Source organism: Coregonus clupeaformis, chromosome 8, assembly GCF_020615455.1.
Source record: "Coregonus clupeaformis isolate EN_2021a chromosome 8, ASM2061545v1, whole genome shotgun sequence".
In the NCBI taxonomy this organism is placed as follows: Eukaryota; Metazoa; Chordata; class Actinopteri; order Salmoniformes; family Salmonidae; genus Coregonus; species Coregonus clupeaformis.
Window position 1 is genome coordinate 39973983 of NC_059199.1, and position 26118 is coordinate 40000100.

At 41.9% G+C, this 26118-nt stretch overlaps 1 protein-coding gene across 2 annotated transcripts in view; it reads left to right on the forward strand.

Moving 5' to 3' along the window:
* The window catches only part of LOC121572027 (adhesion G protein-coupled receptor B2), a 467080-nt gene that overhangs the window by 243184 nt on the left and 197778 nt on the right, over positions 1-26118 (forward strand). For both annotated transcript variants that reach the window (XM_041883878.2, XM_041883879.2), the window contains exons 8-11: positions 8317-8418; positions 9963-10069; positions 13487-13681; positions 13891-13959. In XM_041883878.2, coding sequence (XP_041739812.2) covers positions 8317-8418; positions 9963-10069; positions 13487-13681; positions 13891-13959 — 473 coding nt within the window. The remainder of the gene's footprint in view (positions 1-8316; positions 8419-9962; positions 10070-13486; positions 13682-13890; positions 13960-26118) is intronic.

Sequence of the window (26118 nt, forward strand, 5' to 3'; positions counted from 1 at the left end):
TCGGGTGGGCGGGTGCCAGCAGCGTTCGATTGAAGAGCATGCATTTAGTTTTACTAGTGTTTAAGAGCAGTTGGAGGCTACTGAAGGAGTGTTGTATGGCATTGAAGCTTGTTTAGAGGTTTGTTAACACAGTGTCCAATGAAGGGCCAGATGTATACAAAATGGTGTCGTCTGCGTAGAGGTGGATCTGAGAGTCACCAGCAGCAAGAGCGACATCATTGATATACACAGAGAAAAGAGTCGGCCCAAGAATTTAACCCTGTGACACCCCCATAGAGACTGCCATAGGTCCAGACAACAGGCCCTCCGATTTGACACATTGAGCTCTATCTGAGAAGTAGTTGGTGAACCAGGCGAGGCAGTCATTTGAGAAACCAAGGCTATTTAGTCTGCCAATAAGAATGCGGTGGTTGACAGAGTCGAAAGCCTTGGCCAGGTCGATGAAGACGGCTGCCCAGTACTGTCTATTATCGATCGCGGTTATAATATCGTTTAGGACCTTGAGCGTGGCTGAGGTGCACCCATGACCAGCTCGGAAACCGGATTGTATAGCGGAGAAGGTATGGTGGGATTCGAAATGGTCGGTGATCTGTTTGTTAACTTGGCTTTCAAAAACTTTCGAAAGGCAGGGCAGGATAGATATAGGTCTGTAACAGTTTGGATCTAGTGTCACCCCCTTTGAAGAGGGGGATGACCGCGGCAGCTTTCCAATCTCTGGGGATCTCAGACATTAAGAAAGAGAGGTTGAACAGGCTAGTAATAGGGGTTGCGACAATTTCGGCGGCTAGTTTTAGAAAGAATGGGTCCAGATTATCTAGCCCAGATGATTTGTAGGGGTCCAGATTTTGCAGCTCTTTCAGAACATCAGCTGTCTGAATTTGTGTGAAGGAGAAGCGGGAGGGACATGGGCAAGTTGCAGCGGATGGTGCAGAGCTGGTGGCCGGGGTAGTGGTATCCAGGTGGAAAGCATGGCCAGCCATTGCAAAATTATTCTTGAAATTCTCGATTATTGTAGATTTATCAGTGGTGATAGTATTTCCTAGCCTCAGTGCAGTGGGCAGCTGGGAGGAGGTGCTCTTATTCTCTATGGACTTTACAGTGTCCCAAAACTTTTTGGAGTTAGTGCTACAGGATGCACATTTCTGTTTGAAAAAGCTAGCCTTTGCTTTCCTAACTGCTTGTGTATATTGGTTCATGACTTCCCTGAAAAGTTGCATATTGCGGGGGCTATTTGACGCTAATGCAGTACACCACAGGATGTTTTTGTGCTGGTCAAGGGCAGTCAAGTCTGAGGAGAACCAGGGGCTATATCTGTTCTTAGTTCTGTATTTTTTGAATGGTGCATGTTTATTTAAGATTGAGAGGAAATTACTTTTAAAGAACAACCAGGCATCCTCTACTGACGGAATGAGATCTATATCCATTAAGGATACCTGGGCCAGGTCAATTAGGAAGGCCTGCTCGGGAAAGTGTTTTAGGGAGCATTTGACAGTGATGAGGGGTGGTCGTTTGACCGCGGACCCGTTACGGACGCAGGCAATAAGGCAGTCATCGCTGAGATCCTGGTTGAAGACAGCGGAGGTGTATTTAGAGGGTAAGTTAGTCAGGATGATATCTATGAGGGTACCCATGTTTACGGATTTAGGGTTGTACCTGGTAGGTTCGTTGATAATTTGTGTGAAATTGAGGGCATCTAGTTTGGATTGTAGGATGGCCAGGGTGTTAAGCATATCCCAATTTAGGTCACCAAGCAGTACGAACTCTGAGGATAAATGGGGGGCAATCAATTCACATATGGTATCCAGGGCACAGCTGGGGGCTGAGGGGGGTCTGTAGCAAGCGGCAACAGTGAAAGACTTATTTTTGGAAAGGTGGATTTTTAGAAGTAGAAGCTCAAACTGTTTAGGCACAGACTTGGATAGTATGATAGAGCTCTGCAGGCTATCTCTACAGTAGAGTGCAACTCCACCCCCTTTGGCAGTTCTATCTAGACGGAAAATGTTGTAGTTGGGGATGGACATTTCAGAATTTTTGGTGGCCTTCCTAAGCCAGGATTCAGACACTGCTAGAACATCAGGGTTGGCGGAGTGTGCTAACGCAGTGAATAACGCAAACTTAGGAAGTAGACTTCTGATGTTAACGTGCAGAAAACCAAGGCTTTTACGGTTACAGAAGTCAACAAATGATAGCTCCTGGGGAGTAGGAGTGATACTGGGGGCTGCAGGGCCTGGGTTAGCTTTAAGAACTGGTCTTCTAGTGTGTTGGGTACAGAGAATAAAGGGGGCAGATTTCCGGGCGTTGTACAAAAGATTCAGGGCATTATGTACAGACAAGGATATGGAAGGATATGAGTACAGTGGAGGTAAACCTAAGCGTTGGGTAACAATGAAAGAGATAGCATCACTGGAGGCACCAATTGAGCAGGTCTCGGCGTGTATGGGGGGTGGAACAAAGGAACTATTTGAGGCAGTTTGAGAGGGACTTGGGGTTCTACAGTGAAATTGTATAATAAGAACTAACCCAAACAGCAATTGACATGGGAAAGAGGCATAACGCAATCACAGGTGTTATTAGAGAGAGCTAAGACAACAACTGGTAATGGCGATAAAGTTTGGGCTGAGGCTAAACAGAATAAACAGGACAGGGTACCGTGTAAAGGAACAGTCCAGCAGGCATCAGCTGTGCAGCTGAGTGATCATAAGGTCCAGTGAACAGCACTATGTGAGTCCGAGACCAGTTCAAATTGGTGATTCAGCACAGTGAGCAGGAAGCACGGTTGTAGTTTGTGTGTGCTAGCGGGCCAGGGCTAGCAGATGGATCTTCGTGGTCGTCGCAACGGGAAGCCTGTTGAAACCACAGACGATTATGTCGGCAGACCAGTCGTGATGGATCGGCAGGGCTCCGTGTCGACTCTAGGAGGTCCCGTCCGGTTGACAGAGAGGTAGATAGCCGGGAGATGTGCTTGACTCAAGGCTAGTTCAAGGCTGATTAGCCAACAACAACGTTCATATGGTTGCAGCTAGCTAGTTGCGATTGTCCAGTGATTCAGTAATTCCGGCAGAAAATCCGATAGGTTCTGGGTCGATAACTCGCTGTGCAGACAGTGCAGACTGGCCGATAATAGTCCAGACTAGAGCTGGCTTGTAGGTAGTGCAGGCCAAGGACAATGGAGAGAAAGCCGCTAACGGTGGCTAATAGCAAGTAGCTAGTTAGCTGGTTAGCTGGCTACTCCCGTCCGGTAGACAGAGAGGTAGATAGCCGGGGCTAGCTCAAGGCTCAAGGCTATCTGGTGCTACGGGGGCAGTGGTGATTAGCCTACAGCAACATCCATTCGACATCCATTCGGTTGCGGCTAGCTAGATCCGGTGTTAAGGTCCAGTGATTCAGTTATTCCGGCAGAAAATCCAATGTTCTGGGTGAAAACCGCTAACGGTGGCTAATAGCAAGTAGCTAGTTAGCTAGTTAGCTGGCTGGCTAGTTTCAACTGGAGATTATAGATAAAGGTGAGTAAATAATAGAATCCGTTCCACATTGAGTGAGGCGGGTTGCAGGAAAGTATATTTAGTAGAAGGATGAAAAGTGTGATAGGGAAATATATACAGTACGTAAAATACAAAAAAAGAATACAAAAAACAGGCTATTTACATGGACACACAAGAGAACACGACCGCACTGCTACGCTATCTTGGACGTGATGAATATATATTGTAGAGGTAATGATGGATATATATTGTAGAGATAATGATGAATATATATTGCAGAGGTAATGATGGATATATATTGTAGAGGTAATGATGAATATATATTGCAGAGGTAATGATGGATATATTGTCACACCCTGGCTCTGGGACTCATTATGTTGAGCCAGGGTGTGTTCATTTCTATGTGTGTATTTCTATGTTGGTGTTCATTCTAGTTTGTTGTATTCTATGTTTGCCTGAGTGACTCCCAATCAGAGGCAACGAGTGTCAGCTGTTGGCTGGTTGTCTCTGATTGGGAGCCATATTTAAACTGTATGTTTTCCCTTTGTGGTTGTGGGTTTTTGTTCCGTGTTCGGTCATTGATACCGTGGACGTCACGAGTCGTTTCTTGTTTTGTTTCGTGCTTTAACTAATTAAAGTCATGTTTGTTCATCACGCTGCGCCTTGGTCTACTCCTTACCCTGACGATCGTGACAGAAAAACCCACCATGCAACGACCAAGCAGCGTGTCCAGGGGCAGCCCTTGGGGTGGACATGGGAGGAAGCGCCGGGCAAGGCCCTGGCGAAAGAGGAGCAGCGTGTCCAGGAGCAGGCAGCCTGGACATGGGAGGAGATATTGGACGGTAAAGGGTCCTGGACTTGGGGGGAAATCCTGGCCGGGATGGATCGCCGGCCATGGAGTGAGACAGTGGAGAGGCGACGGAGAGAGGAGCAACGGCGTGATCAGGGTCGTCGTCGGACGGTCGTGAGGCAACCCCAGAAAATGTTTAGGGGGGGGCACACGGCATGGACGACGGGGCTGACGGAGGAGAAAAGGGGGCGGATCCAGAAGGCCACCAGGCCAGGGGTTCACCGCCCTGTACGTCCTGTGCGGATGCCTCACACAGAGTGTGTGAGGGTAGGCATTCAGCCACGACGGGTGGTGGCCGCTCTTCACTCCAGGCCTCCTATCCGTCTCCACAGCCCGGTTCGGCCTGTCCCTGCTCCACGCACCAAGCCTACGGTGTGCGTCGCCAGCCCGACCCGGCCTGTTCCTGCCACTCGCACCAAACCTACGGTGCGCGTCGCCAGCCCGGTCCGGCCTGTTCCTGCCACCCGCACCAAGTCTACGGTGTGCGTCGCCAGCCCGACCCGGCCTGTTCCTGCCACTCGCACCAAACCTACGGTGCGCGTCGCCAGCCCGGTCCGGCCTGTTCCTGCCACCCGCACCAAGTCTACGGTGCGCGTCGCCAGCCCGACCCGGCCTGTTCCTGCCACTCGCACCAAACCTACGGTGCGCGTCGCCAGCCCGGTCCGGCCTGTTCCTGCCACTCGCACTAAGCCAGGGGGTGCGAGAAGTCAGCCTGGTAAGGCCCGTTCCTTCTCCACGCACCAAGCCAGGGGTGCGAGTCGTCAGCCTGGTAAGGCCCGTTCCTCCTCCACGCACCAAGCCAGGGGTGCGCGTCGTCAGCCTGGTAAGGCCCGTTCCTCCTCCACGCACCAAGCCAGGGGTGCGAGTCGACAGCCTGGTAAGGATCGCTCCTGTTAAGTCCAGTCCTGCTCCAGCCGGCGGGGCCAGACTGGACCAGGGGCACTATGGGGGGGGTGTATTGGAGGGTGGTGGTCAAGGCCGGAGCCAGAACCGCCGCCGAGGAGGTATGCCCGCCCAGCCCTCCCCTGGTTTGTTTAGTTGAGGCGCGGTCGCAGTCCGCGCCTTTAGGGGTACTGTCACACCCTGGCTCTGGGACTCATTATGTTGAGCCAGGGTGTGTTCATTTCTATGTGTGTATTTCTATGTTGGTGTTCATTCTAGTTTGTTGTATTCTATGTTTGCCTGAGTGACTCCCAATCAGAGGCAACGAGTGTCAGCTGTTGGCTGGTTGTCTCTGATTGGGAGCCATATTTAAACTGTATGTTTTCCCTTTGTGGTTGTGGGTTTTTGTTCCGTGTTCGGTCATTGATACCGTGGACGTCACGAGTCGTTTCTTGTTTTGTTTCGTGCTTTAACTAATTAAAGTCATGTTTGTTCATCACGCTGCGCCTTGGTCTACTCCTTACCCTGACGATCGTGACATATATATAGTAGGATAATGATGAATATATATTGCAGAGGTAATGATTGATATATATTGTAGAGGTAATGATGGATATATATTGTAGAGATAATGATAAATATATATTGCAGAGGTAATGATGGATATATATTGTATAGGTAATGATGAATATATATTGTATAGGTAATGATGAATATATATTGTATAGGTAATGATGAATATATATTGTAGAGGAAAAGATAAACAACGTGCTCGTCTCCACCTTATATAAACTTAAATCGGGTGCTGGATCATCGTATATATTCCAAAGAACAGAAATAGGACAGCACTCCAGTAAATAACCTTAAATTGACATGTTTTTATTGCCACACAAACGTTTTGGATTTGAGCCCTTTTTCAGTGTGCAAGGCAATGGCAATCAATGTCACGACTGTCATGAATATATGCTGAGTATACAATAATTTTTAAGAATGTTAATAAACTCGCTGGCTTGAGACCACAAAATCAACCAAAATAGTGCTGCTAGTAGCTTTATATTGAAGAAAAAACATGTCAGAGATGAAATTATCTTTTCTACACACATAATACCTGAGTTAAGTCATTTATGGTTCAGACTGGAGTATTTTTTCATAAATATAGACTCAGATACCCGCAACCCATTCTAAATCTCCCACCAGTTGAGAATCACTGTTGTAGAGGTAATGATGGATATATATATATATATATATATATATATATATATATACAGTGGGGGAAAAAAGTATTTAGTCAGCCACCAATTGTGCAAGTTCTCCCACTTAAAAAGATGAGAGAGGCCTGTAATTTTCATCATAGGTACACGTCAACTATGACAGACAAAATGAGAAAAAAAATCCAGAAAATCACATTGTAGGATTTTTAATGAATTGATTTGCAAATTATGGTGGAAAACAAGTATTTGGTCAATAACAAAAGTTACTCAATACTTTGTTATATACCCTTTGTTGGCAACATCACAGGTCAAACGTTTTCTGTAAGTCTTCACAAGGTTTTCACACACTGTTGCTGGTATTTTGGCCCATTCCTCCATGCAGATCTCCTCTAGAGCAGTGATGTTTTGGGGCTGTCGCTGGGCAACACGGACTTTCAACTCCCTCCAAAGATTTTCTATGGGGTTGAGATCTGGAGACTGGCTAGGCCACTCCAGGACCTTGAAATGCTTCTTACGAAGCCACTCCTTCGTTGCCCAGGGAGTGTGTTTGCCCAGGCATTGTCATGCTGAAAGACCCAGCCACGTTTCATCTTCAATGCCCTTGCTGATGGAAGGAGGTTTTCACTCAAAATCTCACGATACATGGCCCCATTCATTCTTTCCTTTACACGGATCAGTCATCCTGGTCCCTTTGCAGAAAAACAGCCCCAAAGCATGATGTTTCCACCCCCATGCTTCACAGTAGGTATGGTGTTCTTTGGATGCAACTCAGCATTCTTTGTCCTCCAAACACGACAAGTTGAGTTTTTACCAAATGCACTCTAGCAATCTTCAGACGGGCCTGGACATGTACTGGCTTAAGCAGGGGGACATGTCTGGCACTGCAGGATTTGAGTCCCTGGCGGCGTAGTGTGTTACTGATGGTAGGCTTTGTTACTTTGGTCCCAGCTCTCTGCAGGTCATTCACTAGGTCCCCCCGTGTGGTTCTTGTGATCATTTTGACCCCACGGGGTGAGATCTTGCGTGGAGCCCCAGATCGAGGGAGATTATCAGTGGTCTTGTATGTCTTCCATTTCCTAATAATTGCTCCCACAGTTGATTTCTTCAAACCAAGCTGCTTACCTATTGCAGATTCAGTCTTCCCAGCCTGGTGCAGGTCTACAATTTTGTTTCTGGTGTCCTTTGACAGCTCTTTGGTCTTTGCCATAGTGGAGTTTGGAGTGTGACTATTTGAGGTTGTGGACAGGTGTCTTTTATACTGATAACAAGTTCAAACAGGTGCCATTAATACAGGTAACGAGTGGAGGACAGAGGAGCCTCTTAAAGAAGAAGTTACAGGTCTGTGAGAGCCAGAAATCGTACTTGTTTGTAGGTGACCTAATACTTATTTTCCCCCATAATTTGCAAATAAATTCATAAAAAATCCTACAATGTGATTTTCTTGAGAAAAAAAATCTCAATTTGTCTGTCATAGTTGACGTGTACCTATGATGAAAATTACAGGCCTCTCTCATCTTTTTAAGTGGGAGAACTTGCACAATTGGTGGCTGACTAAATACTTTTTTTCCCCCACTGTATATATATATATATATATATATATATTAATATATATATAATATGTATATATATATATATATATAATGATGGATATATATATATATGAGGTATATATAGTATATGAATATATATATATATATATATATATATATATATATATATATATTGTAGAGGTAATGATGAATATATACTGCAGCGGTAATGAAAGATATAGAAAGAGAGGTGAATTGAATGTCTGGGGAAAATGGAAGCTGTTGCAGGATATCATTGAATTGCAGTGTGTGTGTTCTATCTAACTCTCCTCTCTCTCTCTCTCTCTTCTGTCTCTCTGCAGCACCTCATGAGATCTGTAGAGACGAGTACCTTGTAGCCATGACCTGGAAAAGAGCCTCGGCTGGAGAAACAGTCTACAACAAGTGTCCGACTAACGCCACTGGTAAACCTGACTATACTATGACAGTACTATAACCACACAACTATTATAAACCATGATTATGTAGTCTAACAGTCTACAACAAGTGTCCGACTAACGCCACTGACAAACCATGTTACAATGATAGCATAGTACTATTACTATGCTGTGCCCTTGAGCAAGGCACTTAACCCCAATTGATCCAGGGGTGCAGGAAAATGATGACCCTGACCGTGACCCCACTCCCTGTTGGCGTCTCAGGGGTTGGGTTGGGATGTGTAAGAAACACATTTCCCCTAAAATATAATATAATGATGTAGTCTAACTGTCTACAGCAGGGTTCTTCAATTCCGGTCCTGGAGGGCCGAAACACCTCTGTTTTTCATCCTCTCCTTCTAATCAGGGGCTAATTCAGACCTGGGACACCAGGTGAGTGCAATTAACTACCAGGTAGAAATAAAAAACAGAAGTGTTTCGGCCCTCCAGGACCGGAATTGAAGAACCCTGGTCTACAGCGTCTGACTACTACTAATAGTGCTAATCACAACATCATTCATATTTGTAAAGTTCCTTGGGCACTTGTAAGGCCTACAGAGTGTTGTATGGTTGAGGTAGCGTACAGTGTGTAAAGTAATGCATTCTGGTTAATATTGTGGTATTCATGTTGTTTTCTATCTAAAGTTTATTTCAGAGCAGGTGCCTAGTCAGACACAGTCCTCAGGCACTCACTCACTCTAAATAATAATACACTGCTTAATACACTGAACAAAAATATAAACGCAACATTCAACAATTTCAAAGATTTTACTGAGTTGCTGTTCACATAAGGAAATCAGAATATAAATTAATGAATTAGGCCCTAATCTATGGATTTACATGACTGGGCAGGGGGCGAAGCCATGGGTGGGCCTGGGAGGGCATAGGCCTATCCACTTGGGAGCCAGGCCAACCAACTGGGGAGCCATGGCCCAGCCAATCAGAATGAGTTTTTCTCCCACAGACAGAACTACTACTCAGCATAAATTATACAATTTCTCTCTCTCTCTCTCTCTCTCTCTGTCTACTGCAGCAGTTGCGTTCAGATCTTTTAGGGGCCCTTCCGGACAAGTCAGTTAAAATGACTCATACACGAGACCCGTGACAATCATATCAGAGCCAACCCAGACCCGTGACATTATTTAGAATTCTGTAACCGTACCCGCTCTGGTCCCGGATCGGTTCTCGGGTATTCGAGTACAGGTGGATCCATGAAGACTTCTAATGGTGTCCCCCGGGGTCCAATTTTCAGTTTCATCATATGCTGTTTCTGTGTTTCCCTCTCAATAACTGTGTACATGTATACTATGTGTAACCTTATACAGTAGTTGTGTATTATATATTGTTAGGTGGACGGTTGACCTCAGCACTACATTATGGTGGATCTACTATGTTGGAAACAAGTTGAAATGACATGAGGTTACTGGATAACATAAACCAGTGTGTTATTGCTGTTAAGTTTTATATAATAATGGTATCTCTTTCTCGATCTCTCTCTCCCCCTCTTTCATTTCCTCCTTCTCTCTCTCTAGGATCTGCTAGTCGTCGTTGCTTGCTGGACGCTAATGGAGTTGCTTACTGGGGTCCTCCGAGCTTCGCCAGATGCGTCTCGATGGAATTCAGATATTTACATTTATCTGTAAGTCCCTTTTTCACGCTCTCTCTATTCACATCTTATTTATTCAAATACAGTTTGTCTTGTATAACAATGAGCCACCTGTGCCGCAACGTTATTGTGAATGCATTTTATTAAGCTACCTTCCATCAAGATGATACATAATAACACACAGAGAATTTGCAGAAAGTCTTCTGTTCTTTTCATATTTAGTAGTAAGTCATAGCTAAGCCATTTAAACATTTATGTACTTTATGTTGCCATTTTAGCCTGTCTTTCACTTCCTCAATATTCCCATGGCTATTTCAAAGCTATGGACTTTCTTCCTCTTCTAGCCTGTAAAATGAATAACTCAATGATAAAACAGATCAATGTTTTAATCAAGAATTTGTTCTCAAAGACTGACATGGCCCAACAAAGTTTGAATAAATGAATTATTTTAACGCCCACATCGTACTTGTTTGCCCATCAATAGACGTGGGATTGTATTCAAAAAGTGTCTTAGAGTAAGAGTGCTGAGATCAGTTTAGCCTTTTAAGTAATACTTAATAATATTACATGAACATGTGTGACCTGATCCTAGGTCAGCACTCCTACTCGGAGATGGTTAATGAATTCTGGCCCTGAATAGCTTTCTATGAAAAGTTTGTCCAGTTAGTCATCAGTAGCATTGTCATCACTCTAAACACTTTCTCCCTCTCTAATGAGTTGCTGCGTTCATCCATTGTTTAATGAATGCATTGGTTAATCATTGACTAATCTCTTATGGACAGATTCTCATGGAAGATGAAACGGCGAGAATCTGTCAAGGCTCACGTAGAGTTATGTGATTACGAGCAGCAGTAGTTCCTGGTTTTTGGTTTTTGTCATTAATTATTTGGACGAATCAGGATTGGGCGAAGGCGGTGCTTAAACCGGTGTAGTGATTCTCAAAAACATTCATGAAAACGAAAATGTCCTTTTTGGCCATTATAAATACGGGTGACATTAGCGGAAGGAGTGGTTTGGCGGAGAGTTTCCGTTTGTGAGGGTGGAAATTTTGCTTCCTTCCTTTGCACAAAGGTAATCACAATAGTTAACAGGAAATGACACTTTATTTTAGATAATTTTACTTCTGGGTAACCAAGACTAATCATTGACTGTCCTTCTGCGTGACCTCTGACCTCCTGTCTCCGTGGCGATAATGAAAGCCAGCGGGGTGGCCACGAGGTAGGCTGTGATAGGTTGATTGCACTTTTAGCCTAGGCCTGCGTTCACCAATAACCTTTCATTAGCATGGAGACGTGGTTCATTAGGTTGATTGCTGTTGTGACTGAGGATCACTGTTCAGTGTGTGTGCGTGTGTGTGTGTGTGTGTGTGTGTGTGTGTGTGTGTGTTTGTGTGTGTGTGTAATGCAGTAATGTGAATTACACAAATAGTAACTAAGATCTATCCAGTTATGTCTGCAAATATGCCTAAAAAGGGCTAGGGGCTGAGGGCTAGGTACAGTGGCTTGCAAAAGTATTCACCCCCCTTATTATTTTTTCCTATTTTGTTGCCTTACAACCTGGAATTAAAATTGATTTTTTGGGGGTTTGTATCATTTGATTTACACAACATGCCTAACACTTTGAAGATGCTAAATATTTTTTTTTGTGAAACAAACAAGAAAAAAGACAAAAAAACGGAAAACTTGAGCGTGCATAACTATTCACCCCCACCCCCAAAGTCAATACTTTGTAGAGCCACCTTTTGCAGCAATTACAGCTGCAAGTCTCTTGGGGTATGTCTCTATAAGCTTGACACATCTAGCCACTGGGATTTTTGCTCATCTTCAAGGCAAAACTGCTCCAGCTCCTTCAAGTTGGATGGGTTCCGCTGGTGTACAGCAATCTTTAAATCATACCACAGATTCTCAATTGGATTGAGGTCTGGGCTTTTCCAAGACATTTAAATGTTTCCCCTTAAACCACTCAAGTGTTGCTTTAGCAGTATGCTTAGGGTCATTGTCCCGCTGGAACGTGAACCTCCGTCCCAGTCTCAAATCTCTGGAAGAGTGAAACAGGTTTCCCTCATGAATTTCCCTGTATTTAACGCCATCCATCATTCCTTAAATTCTGACCAGTTTCCCAGTCCCTGCCGATGAAAAACATCCCCACAGCATGATGCTGCCACCACCATGCTTCACTGTGGGGATGGTGTTCTCGGGGTGATGAGAGGTGTTGGATTTGTGCCAGACATAGCTTTTTCCTTGATGCCCAAAAAGCTCAATTTTAGTCTCATCTGACCAGAGTACCTTCTTCCATATGTTTGGGGAGTCTCCCACATGCCTTTTGGCGAACACCAAAAGAGTTTGCTAATTTTTTTCTTTAAGCAATGGCTTTTTTCTGGCCTCTCTTCCGTAAAGCCCAGCTCTGTGGAGTGTGTGGCTTAAAGTGGTCCTATGGACAGATACTTAAATCTCTGCTGTGGAGCTTTGCAGCTCCTTCAGGGTTATATTTGGTCTCTTTGTTGCCTCTCTGATTAATGCCCTCCTTAACTGGTCCATGAGTTTTGGTGGGCGGCCCTCTCTTGGCAGGTTTGTTGTGGTGCCATATTCTTTCCATTTTGAAAATAATTGATTTAATGGTGCTCCGTGGGATGTTCAAAGTTTCTGATATTTTTTTATAACCCAACCCTGATCTGTACTTCTCCACAACTTTCTCCCTGACCTGTTTGGAGAGCTCCTTGATCTTCATGGTACCGCTTGCTTGGTGGTGCCCCTTGCTTAGTGGTGTTACATACTCTGGGGCCTTTCAGACCATGTGTGTATATACTGAGATCATGTGACAGATCATGTGACACTTAGATTGCACACAGGTGGACTTTATTTAACTAATTATATGACTTTTGAAGGTAATTGGTTGCACCAGATCTGATTTAGGGGTTTCATAGCAAAGGGGGTTAATACAAATTTACGCACCACTTTTCCGTAATTAGTTTTTTATACTTTTTTGAAACAAGTTATTTTTATAATTTCACTTCACCAATTTTGACTATTTTGTGTATGTCCATTTCATGAATTCCAAATAAAAAATCATTGAAATTACAGGTTGTAATGTAACAAAATAGGAAAAACGCCATGGGGGAAGAATACTTTTGCAAGGCACTGTAGTTGACCAAGATACTGGTCATTCATGTCATTCACTACCTACAAACATACCTACAAGATCACAATCAAAGATAGAGAAGCAAGATTAACTTGTATGGATCAGAGGTCTCAGATCTCTCTCTCTCTACTCTCTACCTCACCTCCATCTCTCTCTCTCTCTCTCTCTCTCTCTCTCTCTCTCTCTCTCTCTCTCTCTCTCTACCCCACCCGCTCTCTTTTTCTGCCCTCCTCTCTCCCCCTCTACCCCCTCCCCCATCTCTCTCTAACCCGTGTTTGTCTCCCCCCTCTCCTCCTCCTCTGCTGTCCCCAGTTGCGAGAGCATCTTGCGAAGGGTCAGAGGACCCTGGCTGGAGAGGGCATGTCTCAGGTCGTGAGGAATCTCCTGGAGCTCTTACAGAGGAGGAGCTATTACAGCGGTGACCTCTTGTTCTCCACGGAGATTCTCCGAAATGTGACGGACACCTTCAAGAGAGCAACCTACATCCCAGCTCCCGACGACACGCAGGTGGGTGGGGAAGGCACAAATACACCCCCCAAACACACAAACACACACACACACACACACACACACACACACACACACACACACACACACACACACACAATCGTTCAAGAGAGCAACCTACAGCTCCTGGCGGCGCGCACGTGGGTGACTTGGCTATGCACACTCACATACCTCAGTTCTAAGTCAACCCTCCTCTTCTCTCTCCTCAGAAATTCTTCCAGGTAGTCAGCTATATGTTGGACATGGAAAACCTTGAGAAGTGGGAAGACGCTCACCAGGTAGGCTTTTAAACTGTTGTTTTAGTGTGTATGTGTATGCCTGTGTGTGTCTGTGTGTGTGTGTGTACGTGTGTGTGTGTGTGTGTGTGTGTGTGTGTGTGTGTGTGTGCGCGTGTGAGTGTCACTGTGTGTGTGAGTATCAGAGCTCTGTCACAGTTGGATGAATTTGATAGCAGTGTTTATGTCATTATCAGAAGAGTTGTAAAAACACACCTGTTTACCATTCAGTACGGATCATACTCCATACTGCGTACATACTGATAACCCAGTGTGTGTGTGTGTGTGTGTGTGTGTGTGTGTGTGTGTGCATGCAACCATATTTAGTTAATAAACAATGCAAATGACCCCTCCTCCATGCGCTTGAGTCAGGCTGGGTTTATATGCCATCTGGAGTCAGAAAACAATAATACTCACAACATGCACTACCGTTCAAAAGTTTGGGGTCACTTAGAAATGTCCTTGTTTTCCATGAAAACATACTTGAAATGAGTTTGAATAGGAAATATAGCAAAGTATAGGAAATGTAGTCATTGACAAGGTTAGAAATAATGATTTTTAATACAAATAATATTTGTGTCCTTCAAAGTCTGCTTTCGTCAAAGAATCCTCCATTTGCAGCAATTACAGCCTTGCAGATCTTTGGCATTCTAGTTGTCAGTTTGTTGAGGTAATCTGAAGAGATTTCACCCCATGCTTCCTGAAGCACCTCCCACAAGTTGGATTGGCTTGATGGGCACTTCTTACGGTCAAGCTGCTCCCACAACAGCTCAATAGGGTTGAGATCCGGTGACTGTGCTGGCCACTCCATTATAGACAGAATACCAGCTGACTGCTTCTTCCCTAAATAGTTATTGCATAGTTTGGAGCTGTGCTTTGGGTCATTGTCCTGTTGTAGGAGGAAATTGGCTCCAATCAAGCGCCGTCCACAGGGTATGGTATGGCGTTGCAAAATGGAGTGATAGCATTCCTTCTTCAAGATCCCTTTTACCCTGTATAAATCTCCCACTTTACCACCACCAAAGCACCCCCAGACCATCACATTGCCTCCACCATGCTTGACAGATGGCATCAAGCACTCCTCTAGCATCTTTTCATTTGGTCTGCGTCTCACAAATGTTCCGCTTTGTGATCCGAACACCTCAAACTTCGATTTGTCTGTCCATAACACCTTTTTCCAATCTTTCTCTGTCCAGTGTCTGTGTTCTTTTGCCCATCTTAATCTTTTCTTTTTATTGGCCAGTCTGATATATGGCTTTTTCTTTGCAACTCTGCCTAGAAGGTCAGCATCCCAGAATGGCCTCTTCACTGTTGACGTTGAGACTGGTGTTTTGCGGGTACTATTTAATGAAGCTGCCAGTTGAGGACATGTGAGGCGTCTGTTTCTCAAACTACATTCTAATGTATTTGTCCTCTTGCTCAGTTGTGCACCGGGGCTTCCCACTCCTCTTTCTATTCTGGTTAGTGCCAGTTTTCGCTGTTCTGTGAAGGGAGTAGTACACAGCGTTGTAGGAGATATTCAGTTTCTTGGCAATTTCTCACATGTAATAGCCTTCATTTCTCAGAACAAGAATAGACTGACAAGTTTCAGAATAAAGTTATTTGTTTCTGGCCATTTTGAGACTGTAATCGAACCCACAATTGCTGATGCTACAGATACTCAACTAGGCTCAAGAAGGCCAGTTTTATTGCTTCTTTAATCAGCACAACAGTTTTCAGCTGTGCTACTATAATTGCAAAAGGGTTTTCTAATGATCAATTAGCCTTTTAAAATGATAAACTTGGGTTAGCAAACACAACATGCCATTGGAACACAGGACTGATGATTGCTGATGATGGGCGTCTGTACGCCTATGTAGATATTCCATAAAAAATCAGCCGTTTCCAGCTACAATAGCCATTTACAACATTAACAATGTCTACACTGTATTTCTGATCAATTTGATGTTATTTTTATGGACAAAAAAGTTGCTTTTCTTTCGAAAACAAGGACATTTCTAAGTGACCACAAACTTTTGAATGGTAGTGTACATATTATCATAACAAACATAGCCATTATCATAAGACACGTAGCCGTTATAATAACACACATACAGTGCCTTGCAAAAGTATTCGTGCCCCTTGGCGTTTTTTCCTATTTAATTGCATTACAACCTGTAATTTAAATGGATTTTTATTTGGATTTCATGTAATGGACAAACACAAAATAGTCAAAATCGGTGAAGTGAAATGAAAAAAATAACTTGTTTCCCCCCCAAAAAAAGAACGGAGAGTGGTGCGTGCATATGTATTCACCCCCTTTGCTATGAAGCCACAAAATAAGATCTGGTGCAACCAATTACCTTCAGAAGTCACATAATTAGTTAAATAAAGTCCACCTCTGTGCAATCTAAGTGTCACATGATCTGTCACATGATCTCAGTATATATACACCTGTTCTGAAAGGCCCCAGAGTCTGCAACACCACTAAGCAAGGGGCACCACCAAGCAAGTGGCACCATGAAGACCAAGGAGCTCTCCAAACATGTCAGGGACAAAGTTGTGGAGAAGTACAGATCAGGGTTGCGTTATAAAACAATATCTGTAACTTTGAACATCCCACAGAGCACCATTAAATGCATTATTGAAATATAGAAAGAATATAGCATCACAACAAACCTGCCAAGAGAGGGCCGCCCACCAAAACTCACGGACCAGGCAAGGAGGGCATTAATCAGAGAGGCAACAAAAAGACCAAAGATAACCCTGAAGGAGCTGCAAAGCTCCACAATGGAGATTTGGAATATCTGTCCATAGGACCACTTTAAGCCGTACACTCCACAGAGCTCGGCTTTACGGAAGAGAGGCCAGAAAAAAAGTTGTTGCTTAAAGAAAAAAATAAGCAAACACGTTTGGTGTTCGCCAAAAGGCATGTGGGAGACTCCCCAAACATATGGAAGAAGGTACTCTGGTCAGATCAGACTAAAATTGAGCTTTTTGGCCATCAAGGAAAACGCTATGTCTGGCGCAAACCCAACACCACTCATCACCCTGATAACACCATCCTCACAGTGAAACACGGTGGTGTAGGGATGTTTTTCATCAGCAGGGACTGGGAAACTGGTCAGAATTGAAGGAATGATGGATGGCACTATATACAAGGAAATTCTTGAGGGAAACCTGTTTCAGTCTTCCAGAGATTTGAAACTGGGACGGAGGTTCACCTTCCAGCAGGACAATGACCCTAAGCATACTGCTAAAGCAACACTTGAGTGGTTTAAGGGGAAACATTTAAAGGTCTTGGAATGGCCTAGTCAAAGCCCAGACCTCAATCCAATTGAGAATCTGTGGTATGACTTAAAGATTGCTGTACGCCAGCGGAACCCATCTAACTTGAAGGAGCTGGAGCAGCTTTGCCTTGAAGAATGGGTAAAAATCCCAGTGGCTAGATGTGCCAAGCTTATAGAGACATACCCCAAGAGACTTGCAGCTGTAATTGCTGCAAAATGTGGCTCTACAAAGTATTGACTTTGAGGGGGTGAATAGTTATGCACGTTTTTTTGTCTTATTTCTTGTTTGTTTCACAATAAAAAATATTTTGCATCTTCAAAGTGGTAGGCATGTTGTGTAAATCAAATGATACAACCCTCCAAAAAAATCCCTTTTAATTCCAGGTTGTAAGGCAACAAAATAGGAAAAATGCCAAAGGGGGTGAATACTTTGCAAGCCACTGTAGCCATTATCATAACACACATACCATTATCATAACACACATAACCCTTATCATAACACACATAGCCATTATCATAACATACATAGCTATTATCATAACACACATAACCATTATCATAACACACATAGCCATTATCATAACACACTTAACCATTAGCATAACACACATAGCCATGATCATAACACACATAGCCAGGATCATTCACATATAGCCATTATCATAACACACATAGCCATGATCATAACACACATAGCCATTATCATAACACATATATCCATTATCATAACAAACATAACCATTATCATAACACACCTACCATTATCATAACACACATAACCCTTATCATAACACACATAGCCATTATCATAACATACATAGCTATTATCATAACACACATAACCATTATCATAACACACATAGCCATTATCATAACACACTTAACCATTAGCATAACACACATAGCCATGATCATAACACACATAGCCATTATCATAACATACATAGCTATTATCATAACACACACAACCATTATCATAACACACATAGCCATTATCATAACACACTTAACCATTATCATAACACACATAGCCATGATCATAACACACATAGCCATGATCATAACAAACATAGCCATTATCATAACACACATAGCCAAAATCATAACACACATAACCATTATCATAACACATGTTTTGATTATCATAACACATGTTTCCATTATCATAACACACATAGCCATTATCATATCACACATAACCATTATCATAACACACATAGCCATGATCATAACACAAATAGCCATGACCAAAACACACATAGCCATTATCATAACACACATATCCATGATCATAACACACATAGCCATTATCATAATAGAAACACACAACAACAGCACAAATGCGTACACATACAGACAGTCACAGACAGAGATAGCTGCTTTTTGATAAAAGTTTTAGTTTTAGTTTAGTTTAGTTCAATGCATTAACTAAGATGCTCTTGATAAGAGTGTCTGTTTAATTACCAAAATGTATAATTTGGCGAGAGAGAGAGAGAGCACAGCATTGAAATATTAATTCAGTAATTACGATGATGATGTTTTGACAATCAAATGAGATGACATGCCGCAATCAAGCCACTGCAAAACAATCAAGTCATGAACTTCCCATACCCGACTGATACCAATAACTTAGTCTGGGTTTCAAATGGCACCCTATTTCCTATGAAGTGCACTATTTTTGACCAGTGCCAAAGAGCTCTGGTCTAAAATAGTGCACTATATAGGGAATAGGGTGTCATTTGGGATGGAAATTTAGCAGACATACAGTAAAAGGCATTATGCCCCACGTCTGCTAATTAGCTGCACTTAGCATACGGGGCTGATGAGTACGAGCAAGCCAATGACTGTTGTAATGCGTTGGGAGTATAGAGGCTCTGGGTGGTAATGGCTTTGAGTTTATTGGTGATTCTTTAGTTGTGACACTTCCTTCTGGCAACATGGATTTCACAGGAACAGAAGATACACTTACTTGGTGCATGAAATGAGAGAGAGAATGAAAGAGAATGACAGTCCGTAATTCAATATTTGTGTATGAAGGAAAGTGGTTTTCATGATATTGTTCTCTCTGTCTTTCTCACTCTCTCTCACTCTCTCTCACTCTCTCTCTCTCTCTCTCTCTCTCTCTCTCTCTCTCTCTCTCTCTCTCTCTCTCTCTCTCTCTCTCTCTCTCTCTCTCTCTCTCTCTCTCTCTCTCTCTCTCTCTCTCTCTCTCTCTCTCTCTCTCTCTTTCTCTCTGTCTCTCTCCCTTATCCCCTCTCTCTCTCTCTCCCTCCCACCTTCCCTCTCTCTCCCTCATCCCCCCTCTCTCTCTCCCCCATCCCCTCATGGCGTATTGAATAGAAAGCGGTACAAACCACCTCAAGATAAAAACATAATATTCAAAATCAGTAAGTTAGACTAAATATTAGCATTTCATATATTCGCAGTTAATATAATTCAATCTGGATAATAACATAAAACAGATCATAAGGCTAGAGAAATATATCGACAAATATTACATCAACACGCAACACCCAAACATGGCGGAAGATAAGCGAGAGAGCCGATCCCCAAAAGAAAACGCGACTCTTCAACTGATACGGATGACATATGCTTTTCACCACTAGGTATGGTAAGTGTGGAAAGCGATCTGTTGAAGTCGATAAATGACAAATTGGGCATACTAGAACTGGTCAGTAAAGACGTAAAAGAGTTGAAAGCGAGTCTTCAAATGAGTGACGAAAAAAGCTTTGGTAATAGAGAAAGAAACCAAAGAATTAAAAGTGACAGTCTCTAAAATAGAAACGAACGTTAGGGAACTAAAAAGGAGAACAATCTTCTGAAAGCAGCCTTACTAGACATCCAAACTAGATCGATGAGGGAAAATCTAGTACTTACCGGTATTCAGGAAAAGGAGGGAGAAATAACAGAGAATGTTATGAAGGACTTCCTGCATACAGCGCTACAAATCCCACTCGAGGCTGTCGATAAAATCCAACTCGAACGTGTACATCGTTTAGGAAAAAAGAGGACAGAAATATGAGCGCCCAATCGTTTGCCAAATTTGCGTTTTTTAAGGAGAAAGCTATGGTGAAGAGCCTGGGAAAAAGACTTGCTGGCACAAAAATAGGCATGAATGATCAGTTCCCGAGGGAGATTGTAGAAAGGCGCAAAGTTCTGTATCCAATCTTCAAGGAAAACAGATTAAAAGGGAAGCGTGTTGCATTAGTGGTGGATAAATTATATATTGACAACCAAATGTTCAGAGACACAAAGACTACTCCATGGCTATTCTAAGTGGTAATAGAGGAGTCAAATATTGGAGCACCTGATAGGGATTGTAATATTAAATGACATTTATAGTAAGTATAGTATTGTATAAAACGATATAACAAGCAGAATAATACATATTTAAATACAAATAATTAGAACATGGCTTTTTTTGGCGGGAGGTTGTTGTTTTGGCGGATGGTTGTTGTGGTTGGTCCTGTGTTCTCTCTGGCGTCCTTTCCCCCTTGCGGCAGATGTGGATGCGGGGTCGTTTGCACGCTCGGCCCATTTCTTCCCCAGTCAACCATGTGGTATGCATTTTTGTGTTTGAAAAGGTGCGGCGTTAAATGAGTGAGAGGGGAAATGGTTGCATATCCCCGGAGCCGACCGGGGGTCTGGGAGCAGGGGTACAGAGAGAGAGCTGTCAATTTTGTGTGGATGAGGGATATACATTTTTAAATATAGTATACAACTAATCTAATTTTCCATTGTCCTATCATGATGGAAAGATCCCTAACCCTATAACCTTGACACCCACCTGAGCGACCTATACACCAAAGAGAAGTTCCCATCTCTTTTTGGACCTGCTGTGAATATGCAGCCTAAACAGAGAAAAAATACGGTCAGAGACCTACTTGAGCAGCACCGCCCCCTCAAGATTCTGAGCCTGCCTGGCAGGGTTGGTCATACAAAGCCAGAGCCCCCTGATGGGAGAGCATAATAAACAAGGAAATTCTCAAAGCTGCTAATGAGAACCTTGACGACCTTTTACCTAGCCGGTGGGGATTCCGGTGGGGTACGCCCACCCAGGTAGTGGCAGTGCTGGCAACACTGGCTGCAGTAACCCATGGGGAGGGGGGTCACACTCGGACAATCAGAGAGGGGGGTTTATCATTGTAGCCCAGGTGGCACAAAATAATCAAAGGTCTGATCGCATGGAGATGCTTGGGAAAATGGTTAAAACAGGGGATCAGAGTGTTTGTGTCTCAGGTGAAGAGGGTGATCTGATCTCCATCACCTAGGACTGGACATAGATTAAGTAGATTAATCAAATCTCACATTGTTATCAATTTCTACTCAATCTGCATGCTTTCTCAGTCAGCTTTAACTGTATCTGCACTCGTAGATCAAGTTATTTCTCGAGTTGGGCTCTGGGATATAACAGCTGTTGAGTATCTGTTTTTATGGTGGACTGTGGAGGGGAGGGGGTTGAGTGTGTTGGAGTATGTGAGTATGTGCGTGTGTGCTTGTCTGACGTCTGTTGTGGGGGGTGGGGATGTTGGGGGGAGGGTATGGGATGGACCGCGGGAATTATTTGCTGGGATAATGATTACTTGTCAAGGAATTAAATGTAATACAATGGCAATCCGGGTTATATGTTAGAATCCTACGCGTGAACTGCCGACATTATTACGCATATTAATTGATAATGATGAAAAATAGGATATGCATAATTAAAAAATAAATAAATAGATATATATATATAGAGGTGAAAGCATTGGAAATGCTTTTGGCGGTTGACCTGCTTTTGTTTTGTGGGTGGCACTATGTGCTGTTTTCGATGGATGGGTCCTGGCCTCTCGGGGCCTTAGGGATACGGAGGGACGTGGGTGGGATGCTGATCACGGCGATGACGGCTCAACTTGGGATGGGAAGGGGCTTTAGCGGGGGAATTAGTGGAGAACAATTGAAGGGCTACTCCGTAGCAATGCAAATATCACGGTACAGCTATATGGACACTCAATCATTACGCTATTTTTTATTGGTAAATTTACAAACATATATAATGATAAATAGACTTGAAACTTATATCTCATTATGGTGTATGGTGAAATAAGTATAGCCAGTTATAATTGTAATGGCTTAGCTGATAATAACAAAAGAAGAACAATATTTACATGGCTCAAAGAGAAGGAATATAATATCTATTGTATACAGGAAACTCATTCAACAATTCGAGATGAAGTAGCGTGGAAAAAAGAATGGGGGGAAATATACTTCTCCCATGGGCAAAGAAATTCAAAAGGGGTGATGATATTAATTAATAGTAATTTCGATCCAAATGTGCAAATTGTACAAATAGATACACAAGGTAGATGGATTATTTTAAATATGTTATTGGACCATAAACAGATATGGCTCATTAACCTTTATGGACCAAATAATGATGATCCACAATTCTTTGACAATATATATAATAAATTATCAAGCCTGCAAGCAACTCAAGACAATATTATTATGGTGGGGGATTATAATACTGTTTTAAATAGCTCAATGGACCGTAAAGGAAATCACACCACAAACAATCACCCACATGCTCTTAAGGAAATTGTGAATGTCATGGATACATTAGAACTAGTAGATATATGGAGGCTTAAATATACTGATCTAGTGAGATATACATGGCGGAGACTGAATCAAGCTAGTCGTCTTGACTTCTTTCTTATCTCATTCTCGTTGGCACCAAAAGTAAAAAAAAGTGTTGATAGGGGACAGAATGCGGTCAGACCATCATGTAATAGGCATATATATTACTCTTACTGAATTTCCACGTGGGCGAGGATATTGGAAATTTAATCAAAGCCTATTGGATGATAATTTATTTATAATTAGAACAAAGGAATTTATAACTGATTTTTTTCCAACATAACATAGGTACAGCGAATCCCCTTATTGTATGGGACACCTTTAAATGTGCCTTTAGAGGCCATGCAATTCAGTACTCATCTCGAAAACAAAAGCAATTTAGGTCAAAAGAGTTTATACTAAGAAAGGAAATAGAAAGTCTAACAGAACAGATAGATGGCAATAAAAACTGTAACATAGAGGCTCAGAATAAATTAGAGGAAAAACAAAAAGAAATGGAGAAATTTATTCAAGAAAGATCAAGTGTAACATATTATAAAAATAAAGCAAACTGGATGGAATATGGGGAAAAATGCACAAAATTCTTTTTTAATCTTCAACATAGGAATGCTACCAAAAGAACTTAATGAAACTGGTTACAATTGACGGAGTCACCATGATTCACCAAATGACATTTTGAAGGAAGAAACAAAGTACTTTAAGCATATGTTTTCTTTTCAGTCGCCTCCATCTCCTCTAACTGAAGCTAATTGTAGAGATTTTTTTCTATTGATAATGTCAAATTAACAGCCACACAGAAAGACTCATGTGAAGGTGAAATTACAGAGGAGGAACTTCTGGATGCAATTAAAGACTTTAAGTCTGGGAAAACTCCAGGGTTGGATGGCATACCAGTCGAGGTATACCAAACCTTTTTGATATACTAAGAGGACCGTTATTAGCATGTTTTAACCACTCCTATGTAAATGGTAGATTATCTGACACTCAAGAAGAAGGACTGATCTCATTATTACTGAAACAGGATACAAGTGGAAAATATAAAGATCCAGTCCATTTACAAAATTGGAGGCCCCTTACACTTCAGTGTTGTGATGCAAAAATCCTAGCAAAATGTATAGCGCATAGAATTAAAAAGGTATTGCCGGATATTATTCATTCTAATCAGACAGGTTTTTTACATGGAAGATACATTGGAGATAATATAAGGCAAGTATTGGAAACATTAGAACACTATGGAAAATATGGGAAACCAGGCCTGCTATTCATAGCAGACTTCGAAAAGGCATTTGATAAAGTTCGACTGGGGTTTATATATAAATGCCTGGAGCATTTCAATTTTGGAGAATCTCTTATAAAATGGGTCAAAATCATGTATAGTAACCCTAGGTGTAAAATAGTAAATAATGGCTATTTCTCAGAAAGTTTTAAACTGTCAAGAGGAGGAAACAAGGTTGTCCACTATCGGCATATCTATTTATTGTGGCCATCGAGATGTTAGCGATTAAAATCAGATCTAATAATAATATCAGAGGATTAGAAATAAAGACCTTAAAAACAAAGGTGGCATTGTACGCTGATGATTCATGTTTTTTTTTAAATCCACAACTAGAATCCCTCCACAGCCTCATAGAGGATCTAGATACATTTTCTAACCTCTCTGGATTACAACCAAATTATGACAAATGTACCATATTACGTATTGGATCACTAAAAAATACAATTTTTACATTACCATGTAGTTTACCAATAAAATGGTCTGATGGTGATGTGGATATACTCGAATACATATCCCAAAGGAAATAAATGATCTCACTTCAATAAATTTTAATAGAAAATTAGCAAAAATAGATAAGATCTTACTACCATGGAAAGGAAAATACCTGTCAATTTGTGGAAAAATCACCCTGATTAACTCATTAGTATTATCACAGTTTACCTATTTGCTTATGGTCTTGCCTACGCCTAGCGAACAGTTTTTTAAATTATATGAGAAAAAAATATTCAATTTTATTTGGAACGGCAAGCCAGACAAAATTAAAAGAGCATATTTATATAATGAATATGAATTCGGAGGACAGAAATTATTAAATATTAAAGCATTAGACCTATCACTAAAAGCTTCAGTCTTACAAAAGTTATACTTAAATCCGAACTGGTTCTCAAGCAAATTAGTAAGATTGTCTCACCCAATGTTCAAGAAAGGCCTTTTTCCCTTTATTCAGATTACAACCTCACACTTTCAGTTATTTGAAAAGGAAATAATCTCCCAAATGTCACTATTTCTAAAACAAGCCATAGAAAGTTGGTTGCAATTTCAATTTAATCCTCCAGAAACGACAGAACAAATAATGCAACAAATATTGTGGTTAAATTCAAATATACTAATTGACAAAAAACCTTTATTTTTTGACAGAATGTTTAAAAAAGGTATAATCTTTGTAAATGATATCATCGGTAGGACTGGTGGAGTTATGACGCACATGCAGCTAACAAAAACATATGGAAATGTCTGCTCTACCCAAAATTACAACCAAATAATGGCAGCATTACCGCAAAATGGAAGAGGAAAGTGGAGGGGGAGAAAGTAAGGAACTTGTCTGTCGGCCTTGCATTAAAGAACATAATTGGTTAAGGAAAACTGTGATAAATAAAAAAATATATCAGTTTCACTTAAGGACCAAAGGATTGACAGCCGTCCCATATAGATTGCAAAATAGTTGGGAAGAGATCTTTGATGTACCGATCCCATGGCATAGTGTTTATGAACTGACACGCAAAACGACACCGGATTCAAAAAATTAGAATCTTTCAATTTAAATTATTATATAAAATCCTTGCTACCAATAGAATGTTATTTATATGGGGGATACAATCCTCCCAGCTCTGCAGATTTTGCTGTGAAGAGACGGAATCATTGGACCATTTGTTTTGGTTCTGTCCATTTGTAGCTTGTTTTTGGACACTGGTCCAGGAATGGCTAAAGGATTGCAATATTTACCTGGAACTAACCTTGCAGATAGCATTACTGGGTGATCTGAAAAGTCATAGTCAATCAATCAATAATATAATAATACTTTTAGCAAAGCTGTTTATTTTTAACTCTCAATCTGTAGAAGCAATGAGAATAGAAAGGTTCAGAATTATTGTAAAACATCACAGTACGGTTGAAATATATATGGCAAATAGAAATCCGATATGGATGGTGTTAAGAGATAGATGGGAGGTATTGAATAGGAGCTGAAGGATGGGACTAATAACAAATAACAACAAATAATAA